Source organism: Apodemus sylvaticus, chromosome 11 (genome assembly GCF_947179515.1).
Source record: "Apodemus sylvaticus chromosome 11, mApoSyl1.1, whole genome shotgun sequence".
NCBI classification, from domain to species: Eukaryota; Metazoa; Chordata; class Mammalia; order Rodentia; family Muridae; genus Apodemus; species Apodemus sylvaticus.
The window spans coordinates 83,647,730-83,661,725 of NC_067482.1; the positions used below are offsets into that span (position 1 = coordinate 83,647,730).

General features: G+C 48.4%; 1 protein-coding gene across 4 annotated transcripts in view; it reads right to left on the reverse strand.

Moving 5' to 3' along the window:
* The window catches only part of Tns3 (tensin 3), a 240,450-nt gene that overhangs the window by 198,774 nt on the left and 27,680 nt on the right, over window positions 1–13,996 (reverse strand). The window contains exon 1 of one of the 4 annotated variants that reach the window (XM_052199266.1): window positions 4,002–4,742. The exons of 2 other annotated variants lie outside the window; for them this stretch is intronic. In XM_052199266.1, coding sequence (XP_052055226.1) covers window positions 4,002–4,079 — 78 coding nt within the window. In that variant the 5' untranslated portion in view covers window positions 4,080–4,742. Of the gene's footprint in view, window positions 1–2,344; window positions 2,450–4,001; window positions 4,743–13,996 lie in introns of those variants that run through there. One more of the 4 variants, XM_052199265.1, reaches the window with a different exon arrangement.

The following is a 13,996-nucleotide window of genomic DNA, read 5'->3' on the forward strand; positions in this document are numbered from 1 at the left end:
AGGTAAATTCACGAAAATTTCAACACCAGGCACAGGATGCCTCCCTATAAGGAGCTGGTCAGGGATGTCCCAGCGGGACCTCAAATAATATAAGTATTGTCATGGTTTATATAAGAAGACATGTCATAGAATCCATGTTCACAAAGGACTTGGGAAAAGAAGATGCTGTCTACAAGTTAAGAGAAGAGGTCTCGCTGGGCGGTGGTGGTGCACGTCTTTAATCCCAGCACTTGGGAGGCAGAGGCAGGTGGATCTCTGAGTTTGAGGCCGGCCTGGACTACAGAGTGAGTTCCAGGACAGCCAGGGCTACACAGAGAAACCCCGTGGGGGGTGGGGGGGGGGAGAGAAGTCTCAAGCAAAAGCCCACATCATGATGTCCTCAGCACTGTTGGAGAATGCATTTCTGTTAAGCCGTCATCTCTGTGGTGTTTTGTTATTCAACTCTCTCTCAGTAATCAACAGATCTATCAGAAAATAAGCACAGATACCAATGACTTACATGATATTATTATCAAACAATCTGACCTAACAGCATTATTTAACTCAACAGCAACAGAGCATACATCCTTTGAGGGGCCACTGGCATGCCTAGCCATATTATGGACACAGAACAAGTCTGAATGAATCCAAATACACTCAAGCCCTACTGAGAAAAACCCTGACCACAATCATATCAAATTTGGGGAAAAAAAACAACAATCTCTGTAAAATGCCCAAATAGTTGCAAACAAAATACTACACTTTGAAACCACCTTCACAATCCACAACATTACTACATCGTGATAAGGTAGCCTATCCCAGAAATGCAAGAGTTCATCATAACATTCAAATATCAATTAATAAGCTTCTATACCAGAACTCTAGAAACTGAAGCTAGACCCTGTCTAGTAAAGCAAAGCAAATGATCACAAAAGCAGTTAATAAGCTAAGAAATGAACTAGTTGGTCTTCTCAATCAATGCAAAAGATCCAGTAACAAATCCTAACATCGCTTTCCCTACAGGACCTCAAACAGGAGAGAAAGAGGCTTCCTCGGGATCACATGCAGCTATGTAAATCCTTCAGCAAACATCCTTAATCATAAGAACCTAATGCTGCCTTTTAAGATATGCAGCAGGGCAGAGATGGTGCTAAGCAAGACTTAACACTGAGATTCTAAACAGCACAATGAGGTGAGAAGAGGAAATAAAAGGCGAGGAACTTGGAAAGCTGGGAAACAGCCTTGCTCCTCATAACCTGGCAGCCTATGTAGACAAAAGAGAAAGGGGGAAAAAAGTTTTGAGAACTAATAAGAATTTTTAGTAGCAGGGCTGGAAGATGCAGGATCGATATAACCAACACATTGTTCTGATTACATGTCACCAAGGGACTTCCAAAACTGAAATTCAAATTCCATTACTACTCTCCACAGTAGCCATTTCTAGACCCAGAATCTTCCAAACACTTCAGGTTCCTTTGATGCCTCCCTGTGTAGCTCCCTGTAGTTGCTACGGTGTGGACAGCACTGTCAAAGAACAAGAAAGTAGCCTGAACCCAGCAGAAACTTCTGCATTGGCTCTACGATCTACATTCAAACTCTTGCTCAACCCTGAGAAAGCCCACAACTCCTCTTAAATGGCAATAACACCCTCCCTCTCCTACCACTGGGAATGACCAAAATGCTACATAGCCACAGGCATAACATGAATAGTTTTAAAAACAACTTGGTTGGATTAGGGTCCACCCTATACCAATTCAATCTGATTACTCTTGAGGTGAGACCAGAACACTGGAAAGGTTTTAGAGCTCCCAGAAGATTCTCATCTGCAGCCACAACAGGCTGTACCACTTGGACCTGTACTATTAAGGACCTTTATTAAATATTCCTTCCTATGTCTGTGTCTGATTACTTCAAATTGATAGCAGAAACCCTGTATCCAGAGCTCTGCAAGAATCTAGCAGCATTCAATATTCACATTAGCAAGGCACACAGTTACCCTAACCTCCACTTTTACGCAGATGGGATTGTGATATACAAGCCCTACAGCCCCAGGGAACTAATGAGGGATAAGGCTACCACCTAGTGCCATGCTCAGTCTGGCACAGGAATTAACCCTTAGTAATACCGGGGCGTCACATACCTTTTCTGTCCATCTTGAAGTTCTTTGATTATAATCTCTCTTCTGCTAGACTGCAATATCCTAGGTTTAGGGTACCAAGCTCTTTCTCCTTTGCCCTCTGTGAGTCCTCCCCAGCTGTCAGAAAGCAACCCACAGTCTCTCAATTAAGACTTGTGCACTAGATGAACCGGCCATAGTCTTCGGGCCAAAGGAGAGATACTGTAGCGTTTCATTGGTCACAAATACCTTTATTCCAAGCAAAGAGAAAGAGGTACTGTATTCCTGCAGCTTCTTGCTCACTGGTCCAGAAGCTGCAGACTGGGAACAGCAGAGGCACTGTGGTGCACACTCAGCCATTTCAATTGCGCGATCCCAGGGGAGTTGATTAAGATAGTGTAATAACATCTGCTCACGTGCGTGCGGCATAACAGCCCTCCAGTGAAAGGAAACTAGACAGAACTAGACTGTCCTTGTCTTCACCTGATCCTGAGCTTTCATTTCCCCCTGAAAGGGGGGAGCAGGGAGGATACAGCCAGGCTGAAGCAATTGACAAAGCCAGTTCAGAAACCTAAATTGCATCAAATTGTTAGAAGCCAAACTTTGGAAGAGTAACCATAAGGCTACAGGTTCCACAAGGGCGCCCACAGGGAGAGGGCAGGAACAATTAATTAGCCTTGATAGTGAAGTCTCTAAAGAGCAGGGAGCCTCTCTAAAGAGTCTCTAAAGAGCAGGGAACCCGTGGTCAAGTTCTCTCTCTCTCTCCACTAAAGGCCGCAGTGACAAACTAGTTTCATAGTACAAGAATATGTCTGCAGGAGCCCAGCTAGGTTTTCCCTTCAGGAAACTTTCGGCCCACCACAGGAAGCAAATAGAAGCCTTGGTGTAGCCCTGATCAAAAACACATTCCCAGCTTAATTTCACTTCTCTGAAAGCAATGAAACCTAAACCCTTCCCATATCTGCAGAGCTGTCCCAAGACCTCCCCACGGAAGGCAGGCACCTGGGGCAAAAGTGAACCCCTCCACGTTTAACAGGGTTCGCATACCTTAGTAGTTGTCAGTCAGTGAGTCACGACCCCTTTAGGAGGCTAAAGACCATTTGATAAGGTCACATCAGATATTTACATTATGAAACATATCCGTAGCAAACTTAGAGTTATAAGCAGCAAGGAAAAACATTTTATGCTTGGTGGTCACCACAACACGAGGAACTGCACCAAACTGACCACTCCTTTAAAGCAACCGCATCTGGCTGCTGAGGCAAACTGACATGCAGACCTTTAGCCCCACAGAACCTTCCACAAGTTTCCTGGGAAAACAATCGCAGTCGATGCTGGATTTATAAGGCGTAGAAGAGGGGGTTGGGGCTGCTACTGGGCGCCTGTTTAATTTGAACCCCACTGAGGACCATCCTGGGAGCCACAAGGCGACAACGTGCCCTCAGAGAGGCAGGAACTTGCACTAGACATCTCCCAAGCATTACCCTGGCATCCGCAAGAAAGCTCGGCAAGAAACACGCGCGGAAAAGCGAGTCTGCGCAATAGCCAGTGTCCCGCCTCTACTGTAGAGAAAGGGATCCAAGGAAACATTTTCCAGCAACTTTTGGATCTCAAGGGGCTAAAGCTGTCCTGCTTTCCGCCTTGCCGTGCGCTCATCCAGTTCTGCCGCTCATCCAGTTCTGCCTCCCTAGACACAGTTGCACGCGCGCAGGCACACGCACACACATACACACACACACACGCACGCACGCACGCACGCACACGCACAGCCCAGAACACAAACAGAGAAGCACGCACCAGCAAGGACACGCGCACGCTCACAGACCCACAAGAACAAGGCCTCGTGCGCCCACCTGGAACGTCCACGTGCGTGACAACACGAATGAGCCCCATCCGCCGCACTCACCTGGCGTGGACGCCCACGCGCCCCAGACTCGCGCGCCAACCTCGCGGGTGGGCCCGGGGCCAGCACGCGCCACCGCATGGCTGTCCCCCGTGGTCCGTCCCCCGTCCACAACCGAGCGCGGCACAGACGGCTCGGGGTCCTGCGTGGGCGAGGCCCGGATCGCGCGCGTCTCAGCCGGGCTCTGCAAAAGCTCCTGCCGTCAGAAGTCAGACGCCGGGAACAAAAGCCAGGCGCGAGTGGCGGGCCCCGCGCGGCCGCCCTCCATCTGACACGAATTAGCCCGCCCTCCCCCGCAGACCGCAGCCCAGAGCCGGGCACCGCTGCTCAGCCAGACGCGGGAGAAGTGGGCGAAGAAACGCCTTCCCGCGGGCGGGGGTGGGGAGGGGGTGCGCCTCCCCGCCGCCATCTGACTGGAATTACCGACGCTTGGCTCGGGGTTCGGCATTACTAGGATTTCAAACCTCTAGGCGCGCTGGCGCTGGGGCTTAAGAGAATCAAAACGCAGCAGGTTCCCAGGGCTTTTGGCATTTTAAAATCTTGACCAGTCTCCAGTCCACTCTCTGCATCTGCACTGGGAGGTATCTATCGGGTAATCAACACTACCCAGCCAAGAGTGAATTTGGAGTAGGAAGAGGGGAAAAAAAGCTAAGGCATTGGGGGCTCTTTTACCAATTTGCTTCTGAAGCTTTAAAATTTAAAGGGGGTGGGATTGACCTTTCTAGAGAAGGTCGGTGACGATGGGGTTTCAAGCAAAGCCCAAAGCAACTGACAGCTCACTTCGCACCCCTAAGGGATGGGTTCCCATTACCCATCTCAGAGCCACCGACTTCACAAATCGCCATCTCAGCCTTTCCATTCTGGGTGTGAGATTTTAGAAGGAAATTAGAAATCTACGGGGGGTGGGGGGGGTGCTGAGATGAAGGAACTGCAGTGCAGGAAAGTAAACCAGGATACACTTTCCCAACAAAACAGCGCCCCCAACCCCCACCCCCGCACAGGGCTGTGTCCTCAAAAGCAATTGCAACAGCAGCACTGTGGCTTCTCCCAAGGCAACTTCTGAGCGAGCAAGGAAGGGCTATTTTGAAGATGGATGGGTTCGACCTGAAGCAGTTGCTCGGGTCTCGTAGGTTGGGCAGAGGAGACCCCTGCAATGAAGTACCATGGTGCTCTAAACACGAAGCCCCAGTGGCCCTGGCACTGGACCCAACCCATGTGGCATTCTAATAGCCTGCAGTGTCCCAGCACCCAGCCTCTGTGGATCTCACACTCCCGAGTCTGTGTGCCCAGATGCCTTAGATGGGAGGCCAGTCTGGGTGGGCTGCACAGGCCTTTATGGTTACCACATGTGCAAATTCCAGCCATCAATTCAACCTCTCAGGTCCTGGCACTAAATATCCATCTTTCTGTTGTTTCTACAGTGGAGTGGCAATGGTTGCTCTACAAGTTTCAACTCCAAAACTAAAAGGAAGCAAACCGAAATATGCCTTAAGGTACGCGCTCCTCCCTGGACTTCAGTTCTTCGCACAGTTATCATCAAGCAGATGCGGGGGGAACTCTCTTCCCCTCCCCCTCAAGTGAGATATTTACTCCTTGACTTCACCCTTCGCTGTTTCCATATCCGTTCCTTATTCTTAATTTCCTAGAGCTGCTTATTTGAGCCTTAGGTTTCATGAGTCTCTCAGTCATATTCCTGCCTGCATGTGTCATCTCCGTCCTCCACTGACTAGGGAACCCTGAGCACATGTGTAATGTGTCCAACTCTAGATCCCCACCTCTAACCTAAGACAGGGTAGGAAGCTGTGATTCTCCGGGCTGTCAGAAGTGTATATATGGCACAGGCCTTCCTCCACAGGATGGCCACAGCAGGCACAGCCTTACTAAGGTACTAACAAAGCCAGCAGAAGGAATATGAATTCAGAAACAAAGACACAGCAACTTAATATGATGTGTGTGGGTTCTGCACACGCGAGGGGCCGCTCAGAGCTACCATTAAGAGTCAGGCGCTTCCAAATGCGGCCGCTTGTGTCTGTGATCCCAGCAGTAAGAAGACTGAGGCATGGCTCCGGCGTGCCACAGAGAGGCAAGCATCAGAGGGCTGGCTCTTTATTACAGGCATACCTGAATCAGCCAGAAGTTACTTAAAAGAATCCGCCATCCAGAAAACGCCTCTTCTTTATTATAGTTATAAATTCCGTGAATGGGATACGCCTTCCAGCTAGTGACAACAAAATTGTTTGTCTCAGCCCTAGGGAGCGTCAACAGTCATAGCCAAGGACTCTGGGCCAAGGTCCTGAACCTTGAAACCAGGCACTTGCCCACAGTCCCTTCAGAAGGCTGGGCTCCCGTCCATTCTCTGGCTTCCCCCTGACCGCTCAGCCACACTCCCTCAGTTGGGCCTCTGGTCCCTCTGAGCCATGGGCTCTCTTCTGACTTCTAGGGCTCTTTCTTTTTCTCTTTTCTAACTGATAGTGACTGCTTTTTCTGGCCTCAGCTGAAGAGCCTCCTCCCACCTGTTCCCCATCCCCACTGGGGATCATCTCCCATCCCTGAGCAGAATTCACAATTCACAGCAGAGGAGCCCACTCTTCATTTGGTCATCTGGACACTGTAGCAGCGCTCCCTCCACAGGCTCATGTCACACAGGCACAGCGTCGTGTAGGCGCGGGTAAGAGGTCCTCCACTGTTCTGCTCCCTGGGTAAGAGGTCCTCCACTGTTCTGCTCCCTGGGTAAGAGGTCCTCCACTGTTCTGCTCCCTGGGTAAGAGGTCCTCCACTGTTCTGCTCCCTGGCCAGCAATGCTGCTCACTCGCATGTGTGGAGTCACATCCTGCTAACCACCCAACTCCACCTCTTAGACAAGCTGTGGGCAAAGATCCAAGAGGCCTGGGAAACTCCAGAAGCCACGGTAGGGTAGGCAGGCGGATCTTCTGGTGGCTGAGTCCCACCTGAGGCTTGAGAGGCAGGCTCATGTCACCCCCACTCTGCAAACCTTCTGTCAGTGAGAGACAACCTTCTCTCCAGCCTCCTGTTTTCTTTCTGCTTTGCTTTACTCCTTGGCACTTCCCACTGCCCAGATTAGGATACAGTTCCAAGCCACCAGCAACTCCTTAGCTTCTGACTACACCTGGTTCCTAGGAATTAAAGAACCTTTTTTTAAAAAAAAAAAATATTTAGAGCCAGTGGTGGTGGCGCACGCCTGTAATCCCAGCACTCTAGGAGGGCGGCAGGTGGATTTCTGAGTTCGAGGCCAGCCTGATCTACAGAGTGAGTTCCAGGACAGCCAGGGTTATACAGAGAAACCCTGTCTAGAAAAAACCAAATCCAAAAAAACCAAAAAAAAAAAAAAAAAAAAAACCCAAAAATAAATAAATAAATAAAAGATTTAGAATACACAATACACTGTTTCTGTCTTCAGACACACCAGAAGAAGGCATCAGATCCCATTACTGATGGTTGCAAGCCACCATGTGGTGGCTGAGAATTGAACTCGGGACCTCTGGAAGAACAGTCAGTGCTGTTAACCACTGAGCCATCTCCCCAGGCCAACATTCTTTTTACAGAGGGGGAAGGGAAGGATAGACAACCAAGGGAGACATCAGCATGGTAACCATCAGGGAGGTTAGGTGACATCCAAGTACTGAAAACTCAGATTATCTGGATGGTGTTGGTGCACGCTTTTGATCCCAGAACTTGGCAGGCAGAGATGGGCAGACCTCTATGAGATCGAGGCCAACCTGGTCTACAGAGTTAATTCTAGGACAGTCAGGGCTACACAATGAAACCCTGCCTTGAAAAACCAAAACAGGGCCAGGCGGTGGTGGCGTACGCCTGTAATCCCAGCACTCTGGGAGGCAGAGGCAGATGGATTTCTGAGTTCGAGGACAGCCTGGTCTATAGAGTGAGTTCCAGGACAGCCAGGGCTATACAGAGAAACCCTGTCTTGGGAGAAAAACAAAAAAAAAAACAAAAAAACAAAAAAAACAAATCCAAATAACCAAAAAAAAAAAAAAAAGAAGAAGTTGAAAAAGAAAAAGAAAGAAAGAAAGAAAGAAAGAAAGAAAGAAAGAAAGAAAGAAAGAAAGAAAGCCAAAACAGAAAAAAGAAGGGAAAGAAAAGGCAAACTCAGACTGAACTGGCATGTGCCCCGGAAGGAGGCACGGGTCCTCGTGTCAAATTGGTAGTTGTCTTGGAAGGTCGTCCCCGTGGCCGGGAAGCTGCTTACCCACGCATAGTCTGCACACTCACTCACATGCATAGTTGCGTGCAGAGAAAGAAATCCACCAGCACACTGCATCACGCAACACAAGACCTCAGTGAGTGAGCTGAGACTTGAAAGGGGTGGACATTTCCCAGGCAAGAAAAGAAGTAAGGATGTGTTTGGGTGAGTAGTCTCACCTGGTGGCTGGAGGTTGCAGGGTGGCAAGAGAGAGGTTGGGATGCTAAGCAGGATGACAGGAAGCAGTGACAGGGAAGGACCCCAACTAAGCCAAGCTGGACCCTGAGTTGCGTAGAGGTTTTAGCAGGGGCTACACTAGGAGTACTATGAAGATGTCATAGAAGAGCATCTGTGGCCATGGAGAGCAGTCTGGAGTGTGTGTGGGGGGGGGGGGGGGAGGAGTTGGTGATTGTAAATCTAAGGAAGAATAGCAACAGAGTGACCTCTCCCAACACAGGGTCTGGAAATACCGTAAAATGTAAACAGGGTGGCGGGGAAGGGATGTGTGACAAGAAGCTGGACACCTACAAGAAGCCAAAGCCTGGAGCTGCCTGCCTGATTTGGAGGAATAGGGAGAACACTCTCGAGGACTCAGACACGCTGAGTCTGTCAGGCGCAGCTGCAGATCACACCTTCTGGCATAGGCACAGGGAGAACTGAAAATATTATAGACAGACATTGTCAGTTCTGTCCACAGGGCTCAGGGTTAGAGAAATAGAGTCCCCGTGTCAAGGTCACACCCACAGGCATGACAGAACAGTACACCACAAGGACACGGGAGACAGCCTGAAGTGATGCCAAACCTCAGAGGGCTACAATGGAAAATAAACAGTAGAGATTCTGCATTGCAAACCAAGGGCAATAGAGTCCTTGAGTCTCCATGGTTACAAGTAACACAGTCAAAGTCTGTGTGGGGTCCCCACCTTACCAGGACAGGCAAGGGCTGAGCAGATCAACAGAAGATGTGCCCAGAGAAGACAGGGCAGGGCTGTACAGAGTTTGTAAGGGAAGGTTGAGACCAGTTTCCACCCATCCTGTGGAGGCCACTGTGGGGTCACCAGCAAAGACAGACATCCTTTAGCACCTATGTCCTTGGAGAATAGGGAGCCCCACAGCACCTTCCTCGTGAAAGGAAAAGAGTAAATTAAATCATAAACCTAAGATTGAGACTGACTGGGCTTGGCCACATGTCAATCAAGAGGTCAAGATGACTGCGGCCTTGGATCAAGCAAGCCTTTGCTGGTGCTAACAAGAAGCCACAGGCAGCTCTTATCTGCAGACATCTCTAAGCCTGGTTTTCTTTCCTTGTCACAAGGCCCCTGCATCCGGGTCTTACACAAGCACAGAGCTGCTGCATCAAACCCTCTCCTCCTTCCCCATTTCCCTGTGATCTAGCTTAAGCTCTGTCTCACCTTTTCTCACCTACAAAGGAACATGGTGTGCCTGCCAAGGTGCTGGCCAAAAGGGCAGTCTGCCCAAACTCCCCGGAGTCCGGGAAAGGCCCAGAGCCATGTCCTCCTCACTAACACGGCAGAGCCTGTCCAGAAGACCCCTATTCCCTGCTGCCTTGGAAGTGCTGGGAAAGGACAACACATGCTTGGAGACAGAAGAATGTGGGCACAAGATCTCAGGGGTTCGCTGGTGAGCAGAGCACATACAAGACAGGACAAGCAGGGAGCGGTTCCAAATCCCCCACAAGCCATCCCCAGAGATATCCTAAGGACAAGAAGAACACCCCAAAGAGCCAGAGAACAAACTTAAGGTGTTACATTTGAGGTGCTTGACCGAGAGTACATGGTAGGAAAATGGTTACCACCAAGATGGGTGGGATTGCACCCCGGGGTTCCCATCTGCAGTGCTGCTTTGTCCTCTAAGGGGTGCTGCACCTCAAAATCTCCCTCAGCATTCACTGCATCTAGGAGAAATCCCTGAGCCCCTGACTTCAAGGAGATGGATTAGACTACAGGTCCACCAACAGGTCTTCACCAGTCAGTGTTCAAGATGGCCACCAGGGCAATAGGTTAGGGCCACATAGGGTGACAGCCACATCTGGGGGCTTTTTGTCAACAACAGATGGTGACTTCTGAAACTGTAGCAGGGTGTTCCACCAGCACTGAGAAAGCATGCCCCACTTCCCCTGTTCTCCACCATCATATACTTCCTTCCCCCTGACTTAGAGAAGTAAGGGAAAACTGTTCTTCCTACATATCTCATCCCCATTAGGTTGCTTCCTCCTTCCCCATCAAACAGCAAGTGTCCATGACATACAATATGAAACCCCTCTCCCTTGGTTCCTAGGCAGTAGGTTCTTCCTCAGCCAGCCACATAGATCTGGCCCTCCTCATGGTCTATCAGAAGAGATAAAACTGGGATATCTGAGATAGAACTGGGCGGAGATAAAGGCCGTCCTTCACACCTTCCAGCAGTCCTAACCACAACCTAGCCCCGCCTAGATAACAAGACCCTCCTCAAAACAAATCAGCAAGCAAATCAGTCACAATGCACACGCCTTTAATCCACTACTCTAGAACCAAGGAGGCACAAGTAGAACCAAGGAGGCAGAAGTAGGTGGATCTCTGGGAGTTCAAGGATAGCCTGAGCAACAAAGCCAGCCAGGGCTCCATAATGTGTGTGTGTGTGTGTGTGTGTGTGTGTGTGTGTGTGTGAGTGTGTGTGTGGAGAGGGAGGGAGAGAGAGGGGGGGAAGGATTGATCAGCAACCTCAAACCTAAGGACCTTAAAACATGCTCCTATCCCCTCCCAAGTGCACAACTTGCTGAAGCAAAAGGACCCCACCATGGTCACAACATCTGTGTCCCCTCAAATGCCTCAGTTATCATCCTCATGTTCAAAGCGGGGGTATGAGTCAAAGCCGGGGAGGTGACTGGGTCATGAGTTCATAAACAATCCCAGAAAGCTAGGCAGCCTACCTCCAGAGAGGACCCAGAGCAGCAAGGAGGCCCAGTCTGCTCTTACATCTATCAGACTTGCCAGTGCATCAATGGCAAACTTCTTAAGCTTAGTTGTATTATTTTATATATTTTTTTTTATTTTACGAGTATATGCGTTTGCCTGCACGTATGTCAAAATACAGTTTGTGTGTCTAGTGCTCTTGGAGTCCGACGGAGTCCTATTCCCTGAGATTGGCATTATACACAGCTGTGAGCTGCTCTGGAGGTGCTGGGAATCGAACTCAGGTCCTCTGGAAGAGCAGCCAGTGCTTCTAACTGCTGAGCCATCTCTCCAGCCCTTTGGTATTAAACTTTCTAAACACAAGACTGTTCTCATGCCATCCTCCTATGGCATTCTGACCCAGAGGCCCAAACAGTCTCGCCCTCCCCAAGTGAGAACATAGGTAGAGGAAAATGGGGGCTGAAGCAGCAAATACCCAATTATTAAATCCAATAAACGTATGACAAATTATCTGTGTGTACTGAACCAAAAAAGCAGAAAGGCATCTTAGTTCCCAAAGGGCTCTGTGGCCTTGCCTGGGTGGCAAACCTCCAATCCCAGGGAACCAGGACACCCAATCCCTGGAGAGGGAGAAAGAAGATACGTGGGAATCCCACCTTCTACCCCTTATTAAAACCACAACGACACCTTTAATGACACACTCTCCACAACGGGCAGAGGCTTGCTAAGCTTTTCCCCCTGGCGACCTCTTTTTCACCAGAGCCTGTATATTTAAGTGAATAAAATATAGGAATCAATCACTTAACAATAATAAATCACTAAAACTTTTATTCTGAAGCAATTCATTGACATACACATTACCATGGGTTAAAGACTAAAGCAAATTTGCATACCAATGGGGTGGATACGTTTGCTTATTTTTACACAAAGCTCTAAGTCTTGGCTGAATACTCAATACTACTGGACACAGAACACCCTCAACATTTTTTCAAAATTAATTGACTTTTTGGTTTTATAATCAACAGTACCATTCTTATCCCAAGACAAAATTCACCTCATTTAATTTTAGTTTTGGTTTTCTGAACAGAGTCTCATTATGCAGCTGGCTGGCCTCAAACTCACAACAACCCACTTGCCTCCACCTTCCCAGTGCTGGGCTTACAGGAGTGCATCACTACACCTGGCCTTTGGTTAACAATTATTTGTAAAACTCAAGCCAGCAGTTTTAAAATAAAATATTCTGAAGCTCAGTACAGCAGTTAAGAGCACTGGCTGCTCTCAGGTTTGGTCCCCAGCACCTACATGATGTTTCTTCATGATCGTCTATAACTCTGATCCTCGGGGATCCAATGCCCTCTTTTAGCCTCCAAGGGCAACAGGCACAAACATGATGCACAGGCATATATGTAGCCAAAACACCCATTTACACAATTTTTTAAAAAAGTTCTAACATAATATAATGTAAAATATACTAATTTGATACTTACATGCTGGAAGAATATGGTATAGACATGTTAAATTTTTGTTTTCGATAGGTAGACCACTATGTTTCTATAACAGCAGACAACTGTGCTACACTAAAACCTACTCATGCAACAGTCTGGAATCTGCACTGTTTCAGGCAGGGCTGTTTTCACTGGCCATGCACTGCAAGATGGCATGTGCGGTGTGAAGTGTGCACACTGCATTCAGAACCAAGGCCAAAAAAGAACCTGGATAGCCCAAGCTAGCCCTGCGGCAAACAGTTCCCACTCGTTAAGCCTTTGATCTTGGGTTCATTTGGCCACTGCGTAGTTAAAAACTTTTTACCATTGCCAAATGCTCTCCTGGGCCCCACACTGAGTTATACAACTCCTGTAGAATCATGACCCCCATTTAAAAAGTAATGTTCTAAACTGAATGTGGATCCTTTAATCCCAGCACTCAAGAGACAGAGGCAGGAAAATTTCTTAAGAATTGAAGGCTAGATTACATTTAACAGGGAATTCCAGGCCAGCCAGGGACACAAAGTTCGATTCTGTCTTAAAAGAAGAGGAAGAAAAAAAGGAGGAAGAGGAGGAAGAAAAAGAGGAAGAGGAGGAAGTCAACAATCAATGACCTAGGTTCAGTTCCCGGCACTGGCAAGGAGGCTCACCACCAGTAACACCAGTTCCAGCCAGTAGGCACCGGCTCCCGTCCGGTGCACATGCTCATAAAATACAATACATATAGAAAGAAAAGACATTACAAAGTAATAGAAGTAGTGGTTCCAGGAAGCTTAATAACTTGTTAAGTCGGTGCAGCTAAGAGAGAGATTAAAAGCACCTTAAGGGGCCATTGAGAAATGAATAAAGAAGGGAGACACAGTACAAACACCCTACAGTATTTAAATGAGGGAAAATCCTGCCATCTGCAATAACCTAGGTGGTGTTTTGGTTAATGAAATAAGCCAGGCCGGGGAAGGCAAGCACCACGTGAGCTCACTCTCGTGTGGATTATGAATAGAGAATCTGACAGAGGTGAGAGTGGAGAGCTGATCCCATCATCCCGGCAGGGGCAGGGGTACAGGCAAGGGCAGGGCCAGGAGATGGGGTGCTGGGGTGCAAGGTGTTTGTGCAGTGTTGGCCGATGGGTGCAAAGTTTTTAGATGCAAGCAAGTTCTGGAGTTTTACTGCACAGACTTCCATCGTTAAGAATAGCGTCGTATCATGTGTTGCAAGATAGAAGATTTCAATGCTCTCGCCACAAAAAAAAATAATAATAAGCATTTAAGATGATGACATGCTAATACCCCTACTATTATTGGGATGCAATGTACATTCATATAAAAACACCATGCCAGAGCTGAGAGAGAGACACACACAGAGCTCTATGGATATGTACAATTT